Here is a 14,131-nt window from a genome sequence, read left to right as displayed (position 1 = left end):
TCTCTGCCAATCTCATGAAATGCAAAGAATAATCTCTCTTGTTTTCATTCTCATGTCTCTACATTACTAGAACGATCTGCTTCAATTTCATGATTGGCCATTTGTTTATCTTCTTTGGCCATTTTTTAAAAAAGATTTTATTCATTTATTTGACAGAGAGAGATCACAAGTAGGCAGAAAGGCAGGCAGAGAGAGAGAGAGAGGAGGAAGCAGGCTCCCTGCTGAGCAGAGAGCCCGATGCGGGACTTGATTCCAGGACCCTGAGATCATGACCTGATCCGAAGGCAGCGGCTTAACCCACTGAGCCACCCAGGCGCCCCTTCTTTGGCCATTTTTATATCCAGATTATTCATATGTTTGTTTGAATTACTTGGTATAAGAGCTATTTATATGTTTTGGGGAAAAAAAGATTATTACCAGCACCCTAGAAATATTTCCAATGTTTTTCCCAATTACTAGCCTATCTCTCCTCCCCAAATACTTCGATTGTGCTGAGGTCTAACACCATTAAGTCATTTTTTCTACACACAGTCTATATTATTTTGTGACTGGTTTTTCTTCACACAACATATCTCTGTGACTCATCCAAGTTTTGGGGTGAAGAGGAGTTAGCGCCTTCCCATTGTTGATTAATGTTCCATTGTATGAATACACCACAATTCATTCATGCATTCTAATGTCAGATACTGGAATTATTTGAAGTTTGGGCTTGTGAAAAATGTTGTCATGAACCTTCATGTAGGTCTGTTGGTGCATGTATTTTGAAGCTGTTCTGGTTCATACTTCCAATGGTTATACAGCCTGAGTAGAATAACTGGGTCCCAAGATATGTGTAAGTTCCAAGTTGGTTACAATGCAAAACAGTTTTCTCAAGTGGTTATACCAACTCACATGCTCACCACCCGTGTATGGGTGTTTCAGTGACAGCACAGATCACCAAGACTTTATATTTTAATACCTTGAAATTCATTTTGGGAACTCTGACAATCAAGCAGAGATTGCCTTAAACCCATGAGGGTTTAAATCAGTGATTAAGTTGATTAAATCAATTTATTGCTTTAAATTGATGATTAAATCAATGAACTTTTTAAGGGGTGTTCTGTTCATGACTCTCTAGTGGGTAACACTTCACTGATACCAACTTAAAGTGTGGAGTATTTACTAGGACACATCCTCTGTGGGGTGCCCTATAGTCCACATTTGTTCCTTCAACCCTAAGAGTTGGCCTCAGCCTTTCAGCCTATATTTCACAATCAGTAACTGCTACTCAAGGAAAACTCCATGCCCTCTTCTGGGGAAATTGTCCCCACCAATCTTCACTAGTTGGTATCTCATCAGTGGTTATGGAGGGCAATTGTGTATATATGTGTGTGTTTCTTAGTATTTTCTCACATTGAATTCCTGATCTCCAATTTCATTCTATGCATCTTGTCAAAATCACAGCTTTCTGACTTGGCAGGGTCCTCAGAGTAAATCTAATCTAGTCCAAACCACTTATGTACACAGTTGGATGTATCCTGCAGTTGAGATGCTTAAGTGAAAAGTAAATTTTGACATACTATGATTTCAGTGCTGTGGTTTAAGAAATATCTGTGTTTTATTTATTTATTTTAAAGAACTTATTTATTTCTTTGACAGAGAGAGACACAGAGAGAGAGGGAACACAAGCAGGGGGAATGGGAGAGGGAGAAGCAGGCTTCCCACCGAGAGGGAGAAGCAGGCTTCCCACCGATTGAATGTGGGATTCAATCCCAGGACTCTGGGATCATGACCCAGGCTGAAGGCAGACACTTACGAAGTGAGCCACCCAGGCATCCCAGAAATATCTGTGTTTTAAACCAAAAATATACCAGGTTCTTTTATTGGATCTTTGACAAGATGGAAACGATTGAAGTTGGGATTTGTATCCTTATTTACTCGATTCTTTTAGAGATGAGGATGTCATTTATTTTCCCCAGATCCCCCAGATAATGAGTAAGGGGAAATCCTACTCAGGATGGATGCTCAATTTGCAAAGCCTTTAGCTTTCTGCAATGCCATGCAGCTCCCTGTGTTGGTGTGGGTGTAGGTAGAATCCTGGGGGTGGAGAGAAGAATTGGTGGTTGCCTCAAATGTGGCAGTGAACAGGGCCACAAATACGGTATATATTTTTTTTACATGAAACAATATTTTCTCCTCTCCAGGGATGAAGAGGCACTTTAAAGTTGTGTCTACATTCTGACCAAGAGAATTGCATAACGGTTTCACATCCTCCAAACTGCCAACGGCAGCTGATTGCCCACTAACCTGTGACTGACTGCAGCTTCCCTGGGCACCTATCTTTGTATTTGAGGCCATTTGCCTCAAAGGAATGAAACGTTCAAGATAGGAAGAACAGCAAGATCTGAGGGAGCGTCTGAGGCTTCTCAGTGGAAAGAGCCTTCAAAGCCCCAGCTCTTGAAGAAAACCCACCTCAGTCCAGGTCTTCCTTCATAGCCCAATGGCAGTCCCAGCAGCCCTGGCAGGGCTCCAGGCAGAAGCCAACTGTCCCGTCTGTCTGGATTACCTCAGAGACCCCGTCACCACCGAATGTGGACACAACTTCTGTCGCTGCTGCATCCAGCGGTCCTGGGCTGATCTCAAGGACAGGTTCCCGTGCCCCGTGTGCCGTCACGCATGCCAGGAGAGGCACTTGAGGAGCAACACCCAGCTGGGAAGGATGATTGACATTGCCAAGCTCCTCCACGTCACTACGACCAAGAAGAGGAGGCTGGAAGAGAAACATCTGTGTGAGAAGCACAACCAGGTCCTGACCCTCTTTTGTGAGGAGGACTTTGAGGTGTTGTGTCCCAAGTGCACACAGCCCCCTGACCACCAGGGCCACTTGGTGAGGCCCGTGGAGGAGGCCGCCTCTCATCACAGGCAGAGGCTCAGCTGTTACATCAGGCAGCTGAAGAGGCAGGTGGCAGATGTTCAGAAACTAGTAGCCACCCAAGATCGAAAACTCTTAGAACTGAGAGAGAAGGTGGAGTACCAGAGTCAGAAATTAACCTCTGAGTTTGAGCACCTGAACGAATGTGTAGACCGTGAGCAAGAGGCTGTTCTGGCACGGCTAGCGGAAGAAGAGAGAGACATTCAGCAGAAACTCTGTGTGAACATCACCGCCCTTTCAGACCATGTTTTCACTGTCCGACGCCTCCTAAACCAGGTGGCAGAGAGGAGTGTGATGTCGGAGGTGAAGCTGCTGACAGGTGTCAGGAGGATCCAGGACAGGTGTGCAGGCCTGAAGCCCCCAGCTCTCTATTCTTTCCAGTTAAGGACTGAAGGATGCAGTCTCCCTCCACAGTACTTGGCTCTGCAGAAAGTTATACAGAAGTTTAGACAAGAGGTTACTCTGGATCCTGAGACTGCACACCCGAATCTGCTTGTCTCTGAGGATAAAAAGTCAGTGACATTTGTGAGGAGAAAGCCAGGCATTCCTCAGAATCCAAAGAGATTTCTGGTCGTGCTGGGTTCTGAGGGCTTCGATGGTGGCCGACATTACTGGGAGGTGCAGGTCGGCGACAAGCGGGAGTGGGCAGTGGGGCTTTGTAAGGACCCCCTTTCCAGGAAGGGCAAGCGGCCCCCTTCTGGAGGGAACAGTTGCTGGACAATTCGGCTGCAGGAAGGTAGCTATGTCGCACAAGGGGCCGCTCCTGTCGCTCTTGCACTGAAGGAAAAGCCCAAAGGGGTTGGCATTTATCTGGACTATGAGTTGGGGGAGATTTCCTTTTACAGTTTGAACGACAGGTCTCATATCCATTCTTTCATGGATACATTTTCTGAAGTACTGAAGCCTTACTTCTGTGTGGGGCATGACTCCAAACCTCTCACGATCTGTGCAGTGAGGGATTATGAACTATGACTTGGCTTCATTTTCTGTCTGTAACTTACAGTGGGTGGAATATTGTACAACTGTCAGTGAATGTGGTGCCAATTTTTTAATACTTTTGTGACTTAAATACATTTTCTCATTTTGTTTTCTTTTTTTTTTAAATTTTGTTTGAATAGCTAAAGAAATGTGGGGATTAACTATTTCTGGAATTCTAAGATCAAAGTATATACATTATAATTTTATAGCTCCAATAGACTTTTTGGGCACATTTATGTATTTACATGTACATATATTGTATTAGATTTATTACACATTTTGTACACTTATAGTGTAGTCCCATATGTAAGTGCCATTTATATGCCAGGCAGGAGAAAAGACATAATTGTAGGGAGGCGATTCTCAGTGGGTCTGTCCTGTTTCTGGGTGGTAATAAGGTACTGACTGCTCCACATTATATGGTCAATGATGTTCTTATGGGGGACAGCCTTGGAAGATAGAGATGGTGTTTCCATCCAGACTATGTGAGTAATAAATCTCTTCAGATCTTTCTGGTGTGTGTAATGTCATCAGTCCATACAGCGAACAAAATTTTGGGTGAGGGTCCACCCTGGCTACAACCTGATCTTGAGGTTGGTGTTCTGAGCAGACTTCTAGAAATGTTAACTAACTTCTTCAGGGGTTTTCTCCTCTTTCTTTTTCTCTTTCTTTCTCCCTTTCTTTCTTCCTTCCTTCCTCCCTCCCTCCTTCCCTCCCGCTTCCTTCCTTTCTTCCTTTCTTTCTTTCTTTCTTTCTTTCTCTCTCTCTCCCTCTCTCTCTCTTTCTCTCTGCTGCCCAAAGAAATCATGCACTTAGAGCATTTATGCCTTTACATGCAAATCAGTGCACCTTTAATGGGGTCTCCTCCAAGAAAAGGCTCTAGAATCCAAGTCAGAAAGAAGGAAGGAAAGACTGGCATCAGGGAAAGGAAATGAAGCAGTAGAACAGAGGGCCACAATTTGACCTAATTGGCAAGTTGAAATTTACTAAAAGAATCTATAGAACAGGTGCCTGGGTGGCTCAGTAAGTTAAGCGTCTGACTTCGGCTCGGGTTGTGATCCCTGGGTCCTGGGATTTGGCCCGCATCAGACTCCCTGCTGAGCAGGGAGCCTGCTTCTCCCTCTGCCCCTCCCCATCCGACATGCTCCCCGTCTTGCTCACTCTCTGAAATAAAAATAAAATCTTTTTTAAAAAATCTATAGTACAGGCAAAATAAAAGGGTGAGAGTCTATTTTGTGCCTCCATAACCTAGATGCTCATTTAGTGGGATCCTACTAGAATGTTAATGATGCTACTGAAAATAAAAGAGACATCAAAGAGGTATGCCTCATCTTAGCTATCAGAATGGTTGCCTTGCCTAAATTCCCCATGGTCACAACCACATGTTCTCCTAACATGCCTAACAGAAGGCATGGATGAGCTGACCCAGTGAGTAGTAAAATTAAATCATTGACACAAATTGGCTTCACAAAATGGACCTGGATGAATGCCCTACTCCAATAGATCATATGACAAAACATTAGTTGAAGCGGCATTCAAGAATTGAAATATATTATTGAAGATCTATGTAGAGTAGAGGTTATCCCTACTGCTTCTCTGTTTAACATGCAGATTTTGCTATCTTTAACTTGAGAAGAATGGATAGCACCTCACAGTGAATCCCTATAACCTTAATGCCTCCCACCCAGTGTTGTCATAATTGATAATTCCATCCAATCAACAACTGGTAAATATCTGGCTATTATAGATTCGGCCAGTATATTAGATTTAGGGTTTATTTCAACAGCTTCCCAGCCATAACTTTCCTTCACCTCCAAAGGGCTATCATACACCTCTACCCAGCAATTCTAGCTACCTCAATAGTTTTTTTTTTTTTAAAGATTTTATTTATTTATTTGACAGAGAGAGATTACAAGTAGGCAGAGAGGCAGGTAGAGAGAGAAGGAGGAGGAAGCAGGCTTCCTGCTGAGCAGAGAGCCCGATGCGGGACTCGATCCCAGGTCCCCGAGATCATGACCTGAGCCGAAGGCAGCGGCTTAACCCACTGAGCCACCCAGGCGCCCTACCTCAATAGTTTTGTCTTGGCTTATAATCTTTGAGGCAAGATTTTTACTACATTCAACTTTCTCTAAATCATAAATGATTTATATTTATGACAAACTCCTCCAGAGGTCTCTGACTACAGTCTTGGTTAATTTCTTGAGAGTTACTTGGTAATGTGAGGGCACTTCTATCCCTGACACTGTCAAGGAATAGCTATGGACAGGGGCACCTCAGTGGCGGACAGTGGGCATCCAGCTCCTGGTTTTGGCTGAGGTCCTGGTCTCAGGCTCATGGGATCCTGTGCTCAGCCCAAGTCTGCTTGCGATTCTCTCTCCCTTTCCCTGTGCCCCTCCCACTCATGCTTTCTCTTTCTCTCTCAAACAAATAAATAAAATCCTTAAAAAAGAAAGAAAGAAAGAAAGAGCTATTGAGCCCTATCTCAAAAACCCACAACATGAAAACAAGCCCAACATCTTTTAGGCTTTTTTTGAGTTCTGGATGCAACTTACTCCTCATCTGTAAATTTTGCTTAAGGCCATTTATACTGTTACTTACAAATCAGACCACCTTTAAGGAGGCTGCTTCCAAGGAAGGGCTCTAGAATCTGTCTAAATAGGAATACATCAGGCATTCCTATTAGTGCCCCCAGAGACATCATTGTAGAGGCTGCAGCACCTTCCTCTCATGCTTGCTGGGACTCTGGACCAGCATGATGGCCATAAGCTGCACCCGGGCTTTCAGTGCAAGATCCTCAGCTCTATTCTGTAAGCCATTGTTAGACACAGACAATCCAACTTGCAATTTTTCAACTTTATGACAGTGTGAAAGTGATACACATTCAATAGAAACTTGCACTTCAAGGGCACCTGGGTGGCTCAGTTGGTTAAGCAATCGAATCTTGGTTTCAGCTCAGATTGTGATCTCAGGGTTGTGAGATCAAGCCCTACATGGGGCTCTGCGCTTTGTGTGGAGTCACTTGGGATTCTCCCTCCGTCTCCCAGTGCTGCTCCCCTTCTTCTTTCTTTAAAATAAATAAACAAATCTTAAACAAAACAAAACAAAACGAAACAAAACAAAAAACAACCCAAACCCTGTACTTTGAATTTTGAATTTCGATCTTTTCCTGGGCTAGCAACATGTGGTATGCTACTCTCTCATGATGCTGGGCTGTGGCAGTAAGCTGTAGCTCCCAGTCAGCCACGTGCCCATGAGGGTGAACAACCAATACATTTATAGCCATTGCTTTTCTCTTTCAGTACAGGATACAATGAAATATTCAACACTTTAGTATGAAATCGGCTTTGTGTTAGATGATTTTGCCCAACTGAGGCTAATGTAAGTGTTCTGAGACTATTTCAGGTAGACTAGGCTAAGCTATGCTGTTTGGTAGGTTATTTTGCAACATTATTAAAATATTTTCAATTTTTGATGGGATTATTGAAAAATGACCCCATCATGAGTCATGGAAGATCTGTACTGAGACTTCCTGGAAACAGAGGCTCTCCTAGGCCTTAAGTTTAAACCTGCAATACTCATCAGGCCAGTATGCCTTGGATCATGGGTACAGCATCCTGCTCACTCAGCATGGCTACTGAGGCCTTGCTACAGGATAGAGCCACACTTGGGCCCTCTGGTATCTCGCCTGCCTTCTCCGATCTCAGTCCCTTGCCATGTGCCATGGTGGGAAGTAGGGACTTGTAAGTGCATGGTATAAGATAGTGGCTTTTTGTCCCTCCCTCTTTTTAAAAATATTTTATTATTTGCCAGAGAAAGAGATCACAAGGAGGCAGAGAGGCAGGCGGGGTTGGGGGCGTGGGTGGGAAGCAGGTCCCCGCTGAGCAGAGCCCAACGTGAGCTCGATCCCAGGACTGTGAGATCATAACCTGAGTTCAAGGCAGAGGCTTAACCCACTGAGCCACCCAGGAGCCCCTGTCCCTCTTTTTCTATAGTTATTTATGCATTAGTTTGCTTGGTTTACTGTAACAAAATACTATAGACTGGGCGGCTGAAATAACAAAAGCTTATTTTTCTCACAGTTCTTTATTTTCTCACATAATTCTGTCCACAACAGTCTAACATTTTGTCACTCCCCATTTTTCACAGGGAACATGAGGGTATCTATGATAAATCCTGTGAAATTATAAATAAAACCTTTTATAAGAATAAAAAAGTACACTACTGGTTCTGCAAAATCTACCATAAATATAATCTATCACATTTGGCTTTAGATTGAAGAAGTAGTAAATGCTTTAAAAAAAAAAAAGAAAAGAAAAGTAACCTAGTCTATGTAGGTGGACATGAAATATGTCTAGATATATTTAAGGATTAAAAAAACCCATGTACAGAACACTACACATAGCATGTTCATGTTGTAAAAATAAACAAAAAAAATTCTGCTCTTTCATATGTGGATATAAATGGATGTTCCTGCAAAGATACAGGACAAACAAGAATGGTAATATTTGAGGGGTGCCAGGAGCCCTGGTGGCCTAGGATAAGAGAGCAATTTGTTTCTTTAGTGTACTCTACTTAACAAGTAAATTTTTTACTGAATTCATCTATATTTTTCATTTTAATAAGTTCATAACAAATAAACCTATATGGTGTTCATTGGAAAATTACGAGCTTTTGTTTTGCTGCTTAAAGAAAAACCTTTCTTATTGCTTGAGTAGACAGTCATCTTCATTGAAGAAGTCCATGAAACATATAGCTTACATCTCTCCCATTCTCTGAACTGTTCTCTCAAGGTGGGGACTCCAGATGGGATCTTTGCATTCCAGACTTCCGGTTTAGTTCCTCACATGCAGTGAGAGCTCATAAAAAGTCTCATGCATGAGTTATTAAATGAGATGCCTAACTGGGATTTATGAGACCAAGGTTAGATATGCAGATCTGGCAGTTTTCAGTCTTTGTGTGAATCAAGTCACCAGGAGCAATGGGTAGAACATATCAAGAGTTTTCTGTCTGTCCAAACCAAAACATTTTGCTTACTATTTAGCACACAGAGAAGCCTGGATCTGCTGCCATTTCCACACTGCTCTCTTGCCTATGAAATGCAGTGTGATAGAGGGTATAGCTATCCGGGGGGCCCTGTTATGCCTGGAAGCCTTGAGATGAGGAACCTAAGATGTCAACTGAGAAAAGAGCCAGAAGAGAAACTTGGGAATCACCCACTTCAGAAAAGTAATCTGTTTAACAGACTGAGAAGGTGCAGTCTGAGACCAAATTGCAGGATACAAGATCAGGGCTCAAATGCTTAGAAATCAGTTGTATTTCTATACACTAGCAATGAACAATTCTACAGAGAAATTAAAGAAATAATTCCAGTTACAGTAGCCTTAAAAAGAATAGGGGCACCTGGGTGGCTCAGTCCGTTAAGCTTTCAATTCTTGGTTTCAGCTCAGGTCATGATCTCATGGATCGTGGGATCGAGCCCTGTGTCAGGCTTCCTGCTCAGCTTGGAAGTCTGCTTGGGGATTCTCTTCCTCTGCCCCTCCTCCCACTTGCATGTGTGTGCTCTCTTTCTTTTTCGCAACTAAATAAACAAATCTTTAAAAAAATAATAAAACACTCAGGGATAAATTTAGCCAAGGAGATTCAAAATTTATACAGTGAAAGCTATAAAATACTGCTGAAAGAAATTACCAAAGACTGAAATAAATGGAAGTATATCTGATGTTCAAGATCGGAAGCCTGAATGTTGTTAAGATAGTAATACTGTCCAAAGCAATATATGGATTCAATGCAATCCTTGTTAAAACCCCAATGGCTTTTCGCTGAAATGAAAAATCTTACACTTTATATGGTATTGCAAGAGCCCCCTAATATATTGCCAAAATAATATTGAAAAAGAACAAAATAGAAAGCAAAATACAAGGTAAAGATGTTGTTTGTCAAATTTGACCAGGCTATGCTTCTATAATATGTAAACCCTGACCTCTCAATGACATTGCACCACAAAGTTTATGTCTGGTTCTTATGATGTCCAGGACTGAAACTGTGGCTCCACTGAGTGAGTCCAAGATCCATACTTTCTGACCTTGTTTTTTTTTTTTTTTTTTTAAGTTTATTTATTTATTTGACAGAGAGCACAAGTAGACAGAGCTGCAGGCAGAGGGAGAGGGAGAAGCAGGCTCTCTGCTGAGCAGGGAGCCTGATGTGGGGCTTGATCCCAGAATCCTGGGATCATGAACTGAGTCGGAGGCAGGCAGTCAACCAACCGCATCACCCAGGCACCCTTATGCTCTGACTTGTGGCAGCACCATTGGAGAGTTGTCTTAGAGAAGTCAGGAGAGCACTATGACCTGTTTCCAAGGAGGATGATGACTTGCTCCCAAGATTACAGCATGGAAAAGTAAGGGAGGAGATATAACTATACAGAGTAGAGATGCTTACAAACACTAGGAAGATGATCAAGGTTCCTATCATCAGTGATGTGCCATGTTGATACCAAGTGCCCTTGATATGATGTGATAAGAATGGCATGTCAGCACTATGGTCTTTCCTAAATTCACTGCTCTAGTCCAACTATAAGAATAGAAAATGAACTGAAACTGAGGTACATTTCCCCCAAATACCTGATATAATATTCCTCAAAACTGTCCAAGAAAGTCTAGGAAGCTCACAGACCAGAGGAACCTAAGGTTACAGATGATTAAATAATGTGGTATCATAGATGGGATCCTGGAACAGAAAAAGGGCAGCAGGGAAAAACTCATAAAATCTGCATAAAATGTGGAGTTTAATTAATAATGTATCAATACTGGTTCATTTATTGTGACAAAGGTACTAGAGTAATGTAGGGAAACGGAGTATGGAGTACACGAGTACTCTCTGAAGTATCCGTGCAACCTTGCTTAACATCTAAAATTATGCAAAAACAAAAAAATTACTTAAATATATGAAGGAGAGAGCATTGTGATGGCCTGTGGCTCTTCATGCCAGGCAGAAAGTAGCACTCATCATGTCTGCACTTACTTTGTTGATTAGAACTAGTAACACAGCCCCACTTATTTGCAAAGCGGTTGGGATCACTGGGAGTCATCTTGGAGGTAGGCTATCACACCCTGTGGAAGAAAAAGAGAAAGAAAAAGGAAAGGAAGGAAGCAAATAGTTTGTGGGGAGTTCCTCATATGAAGTGCACTCAGTCTGGCCAGATTGGGGATGGGTGGCAGAAAACTAACAAACCAACCAAACATCTGGTCTCTTAAGAATGCAAAGACATCTAGTCCATAGGACAACTCTGCGCCTCAAACCCCCTCCAGCTCCTACTGCCTCAGGTGCTACAGGGGGCATCAGCTCTTAAGAGTCTGGAAGGCAAGGGGTGGCCAGCCAAGTTGTGATTGGCAATGGTCATCGGGGGCTTCCGGGCCTCGGCTCCCAATGTGACAGGAGGAGGAGGTCAATCTTGGTTTTGGAGACCACCAGCAAGAAGAGGTGCCAGAAAGAGGGAAAGACATCATGTGTGAACAGAGAAGCTGTCCTCTTCTCCCAAGACCCAGCGCCTAGGGACCTGGCTGTGTAGGGTCATCTGAGTGAGCACGGGGTTCCCCGAGAGGGCGTGTCGGTTGTCCTGCAGAGCTCTCACTGAGATACACTACCTTCGCTGTTCCTGTTTCCTCACAGACCTGATGATGACTGTCCTGTCCAACCGCTGTCGCTCTTGCACCCATCAGTTGTAGAAACTAAATGCTTCCTCTTCCTGGCTTATCTGCCCCTCACTCTGCCAACCCAGGGAGCAGCCAAACAAGTGCAAATCAGAAGTAGCACAAGGAAAAGACAGGAAGAGAGATACTATCAGGTTCCCACCCCTTTTTTGTGAAGGACCTAGAGCATTTATGTCTGCACTGTAGTCTCCCACTGGGCTCACATGTTCCATAGAACAAGATGCCTCAAAGAAAAAGCAATAGCCATGTAAAGGAGAAAAACTTTATAGCTAGAGAAGATAGCTGAATATTAGAGGGAGAGATTAGATTCTGGTTTTGAGCAATGGAGGCTCTTATCGGAAAGTAACTAGCTACAGCCTAGAAAGTCTTAAAGTACAAAGAAGAAGATACTAGACACACATTAATTGATAACAAAACTGTCAGACCATGCTTTCATACTCACATCTCTAATATATTGAGATAGCAGATTTGCAATTACTAATTAATTAATATTGAAAGTATCCACAACAGGGTGCACATTTTGGCAGCACATACACTAAAACTAGGAGGATATGGAGATTAGCATGGCCCCCATGCAAGGATGACAGGTAAATTCATGAAGCGTTCTATTTTCTGTGTAGTTCCCCAGCATCCTGCCCCTCTTTGAAGATTAGGACACACACACACACACACACACACACACATTCACAACAGATATTAAATGATACAAATTCCAAGGCTTTTTCATTTTAATTAAAGAATGATGATTACAGACTTTCATCACAACATATGGCTCAGAAAACATTATCAATTTAAGATAAATCTGATTCTAGATCCTATAACAGTACAATCTGATCTTACTATTTTTAAGGAGAGAGGAGATATTGGGATTTCAAAAGACACCACAGAATTACAGTCCAAAATAGATCCTGTCACGATGGCATTACTAGGTGGAAGAGATGAAAGACAAAACCAAACAGGATATAAATGTTGCTAAGAATCCCAGGAAAAGGAGGAAGATGCCATTGTGACAAGATTCAGGCTATAGAATTCAGTTACAGAACAGGGATAGCTTTGCTGCAGGGCTTCTAGTAGTTACAGGAGCAATTCTTTTTCCACAAAAGTAAAATTCAGTAGGACTGGCATTCTTCTGAACTATGAAATTTGCACAGTTTAATTTTATAATTTGAATGCCTAGTCTTATATCTATTCAAGTGATATTTTACCAAAATACTTATACCTCATGTCATACTGGGTATGATTCCTAATCTCTTACAATCTGTATAAGTAATAGATTATGAACAATGAACTATTTAAAAACTATTGTGCATTCTGCTTTATTTTCTTATTTTACATATATAGGAGAGTAAGTACATGTAGTATAACTCAACCAGTGTGCCGTCTTTAAAATTCTGAATTGTGTTTACCACTTGTAAGTGGAAGAAAGATTTTTGTGTGTGTGATTTTTTTAAAGTGACATCTTTAAGGTGTAGAAAGAAAAAAACATGTGAATTCGTAGTTTTATACTTAATGAAAATACTTCTCAAAAGTGATAATGAAATGCCTACAAAAGTAAAACTGAGGGAATTCATTGCTATTCTTATACTACAAGGAATGGTAATCAAAGTTCTTCAGAACAAGCCAGAAATGTGTATTTATACAAAGAAACGAAGTACATAAAAAATGGAATCAATGAAGGTATTAGCTCTAAAAGATGACTGCTGCTTACAGCAATAATACTAACAAATGTATTAGCCTGTTTCTAGCATATATGTATGACCCTAAAAGCATAAAGGATTAACGAGAGAAGCTGATAATACACTTTTATAGGGGCTATCCCTTTCCCTTCCTGAAAAGGAAATGTTAATATTATTTGAAGATGACCTCAGATTATTTTATTTTATTTTTAAAAAATTTTAAAAGATTTTGTTTATTTATTTGACATACAGAGATCACAAGTAGACAGAGAGAGGCAGGCAGAGAGAGAGGGAGAAGCAGGCTCCCCGCTGAGCAGAGAGCCCAATGCAGGGCTTGATCCCAGGACCCTGAGATCAAGACCTGAGCTGAAAGCAGAGGCTTTAACCCACTGAGCCACATGTACACTATAAACCACAGGGGGAACAAATCAAAAGCAAGCAGAAGAATATAATAAAAACTATTATTTTTTTAGAAATTGCAAATCAAAGGTTTAAGTTCAGAAACTGAGTTCACCATTTATAATTACACTAAAACATAGTCAATGCAAATACAGATTAATAATAGGTACTTTAAAAACAAAAACAAAACCAAAATAACTTTTCTAAAAGGTCATGGCAAATGAGTGACTTGTTTCATCCAGAATATTTCATTGGTTGAAAGTAAGAAAATGAACCTTTTCCTTGATGTTGAAGCAAAAATTCTGAAGACAGGTCATTGTTAGAAGAATGCCAACTGATGCTTCCTTCTGCTGTTCTTGAATTTTTTTTTTAATTTTTAAATTTTTTTATAAACATATAATGTATTTTTTAAAAAATTTTTTTATTTTTTATAAACATATATTTTTATCCCCAGGGGT

At 41.4% G+C, this 14,131-nt stretch overlaps 1 protein-coding gene and 1 non-coding gene across 2 annotated transcripts; both read left to right on the top strand.

The window, feature by feature from the left end:
• The first annotated feature begins 2,444 nt into the window (after positions 1-2,444).
• On the top strand, positions 2,445-3,983 carry LOC122919067 (putative tripartite motif-containing protein 75). The gene has a single exon (XM_044267834.1). The coding sequence runs from the start codon at positions 2,480-2,482 to the stop codon at positions 3,881-3,883; it is 1,404 nt and encodes a 467-aa protein (XP_044123769.1). The 5' UTR covers positions 2,445-2,479; the 3' UTR covers positions 3,884-3,983.
• Positions 3,984-12,109: 8,126 nt separating this feature from the next.
• LOC122890760 lies at positions 12,110-12,213 on the top strand. Its single transcript, XR_006381185.1, has one exon. It is a non-coding gene; the product is annotated as a U6 spliceosomal RNA (small nuclear RNA).
• The last annotated feature ends 1,918 nt before the right edge of the window (positions 12,214-14,131 follow it).

Source organism: Neovison vison, chromosome 11 (genome assembly GCF_020171115.1).
Source record: "Neovison vison isolate M4711 chromosome 11, ASM_NN_V1, whole genome shotgun sequence".
In the NCBI taxonomy this organism is placed as follows: Eukaryota; Metazoa; Chordata; class Mammalia; order Carnivora; family Mustelidae; genus Neogale; species Neogale vison.
Note: the sequence above shows the minus strand (reverse complement) of the source record. Positions and strands in the feature narration are given on the sequence as shown.

Excerpts from the sequence above, each read along its gene's own strand:
- LOC122919067 (XM_044267834.1), top strand. The coding sequence starts at position 2,480 with ATGGCAGTCCCAGCAGCCCTGGCAGGGCTCCAGGCAGAAGCCAACTGT.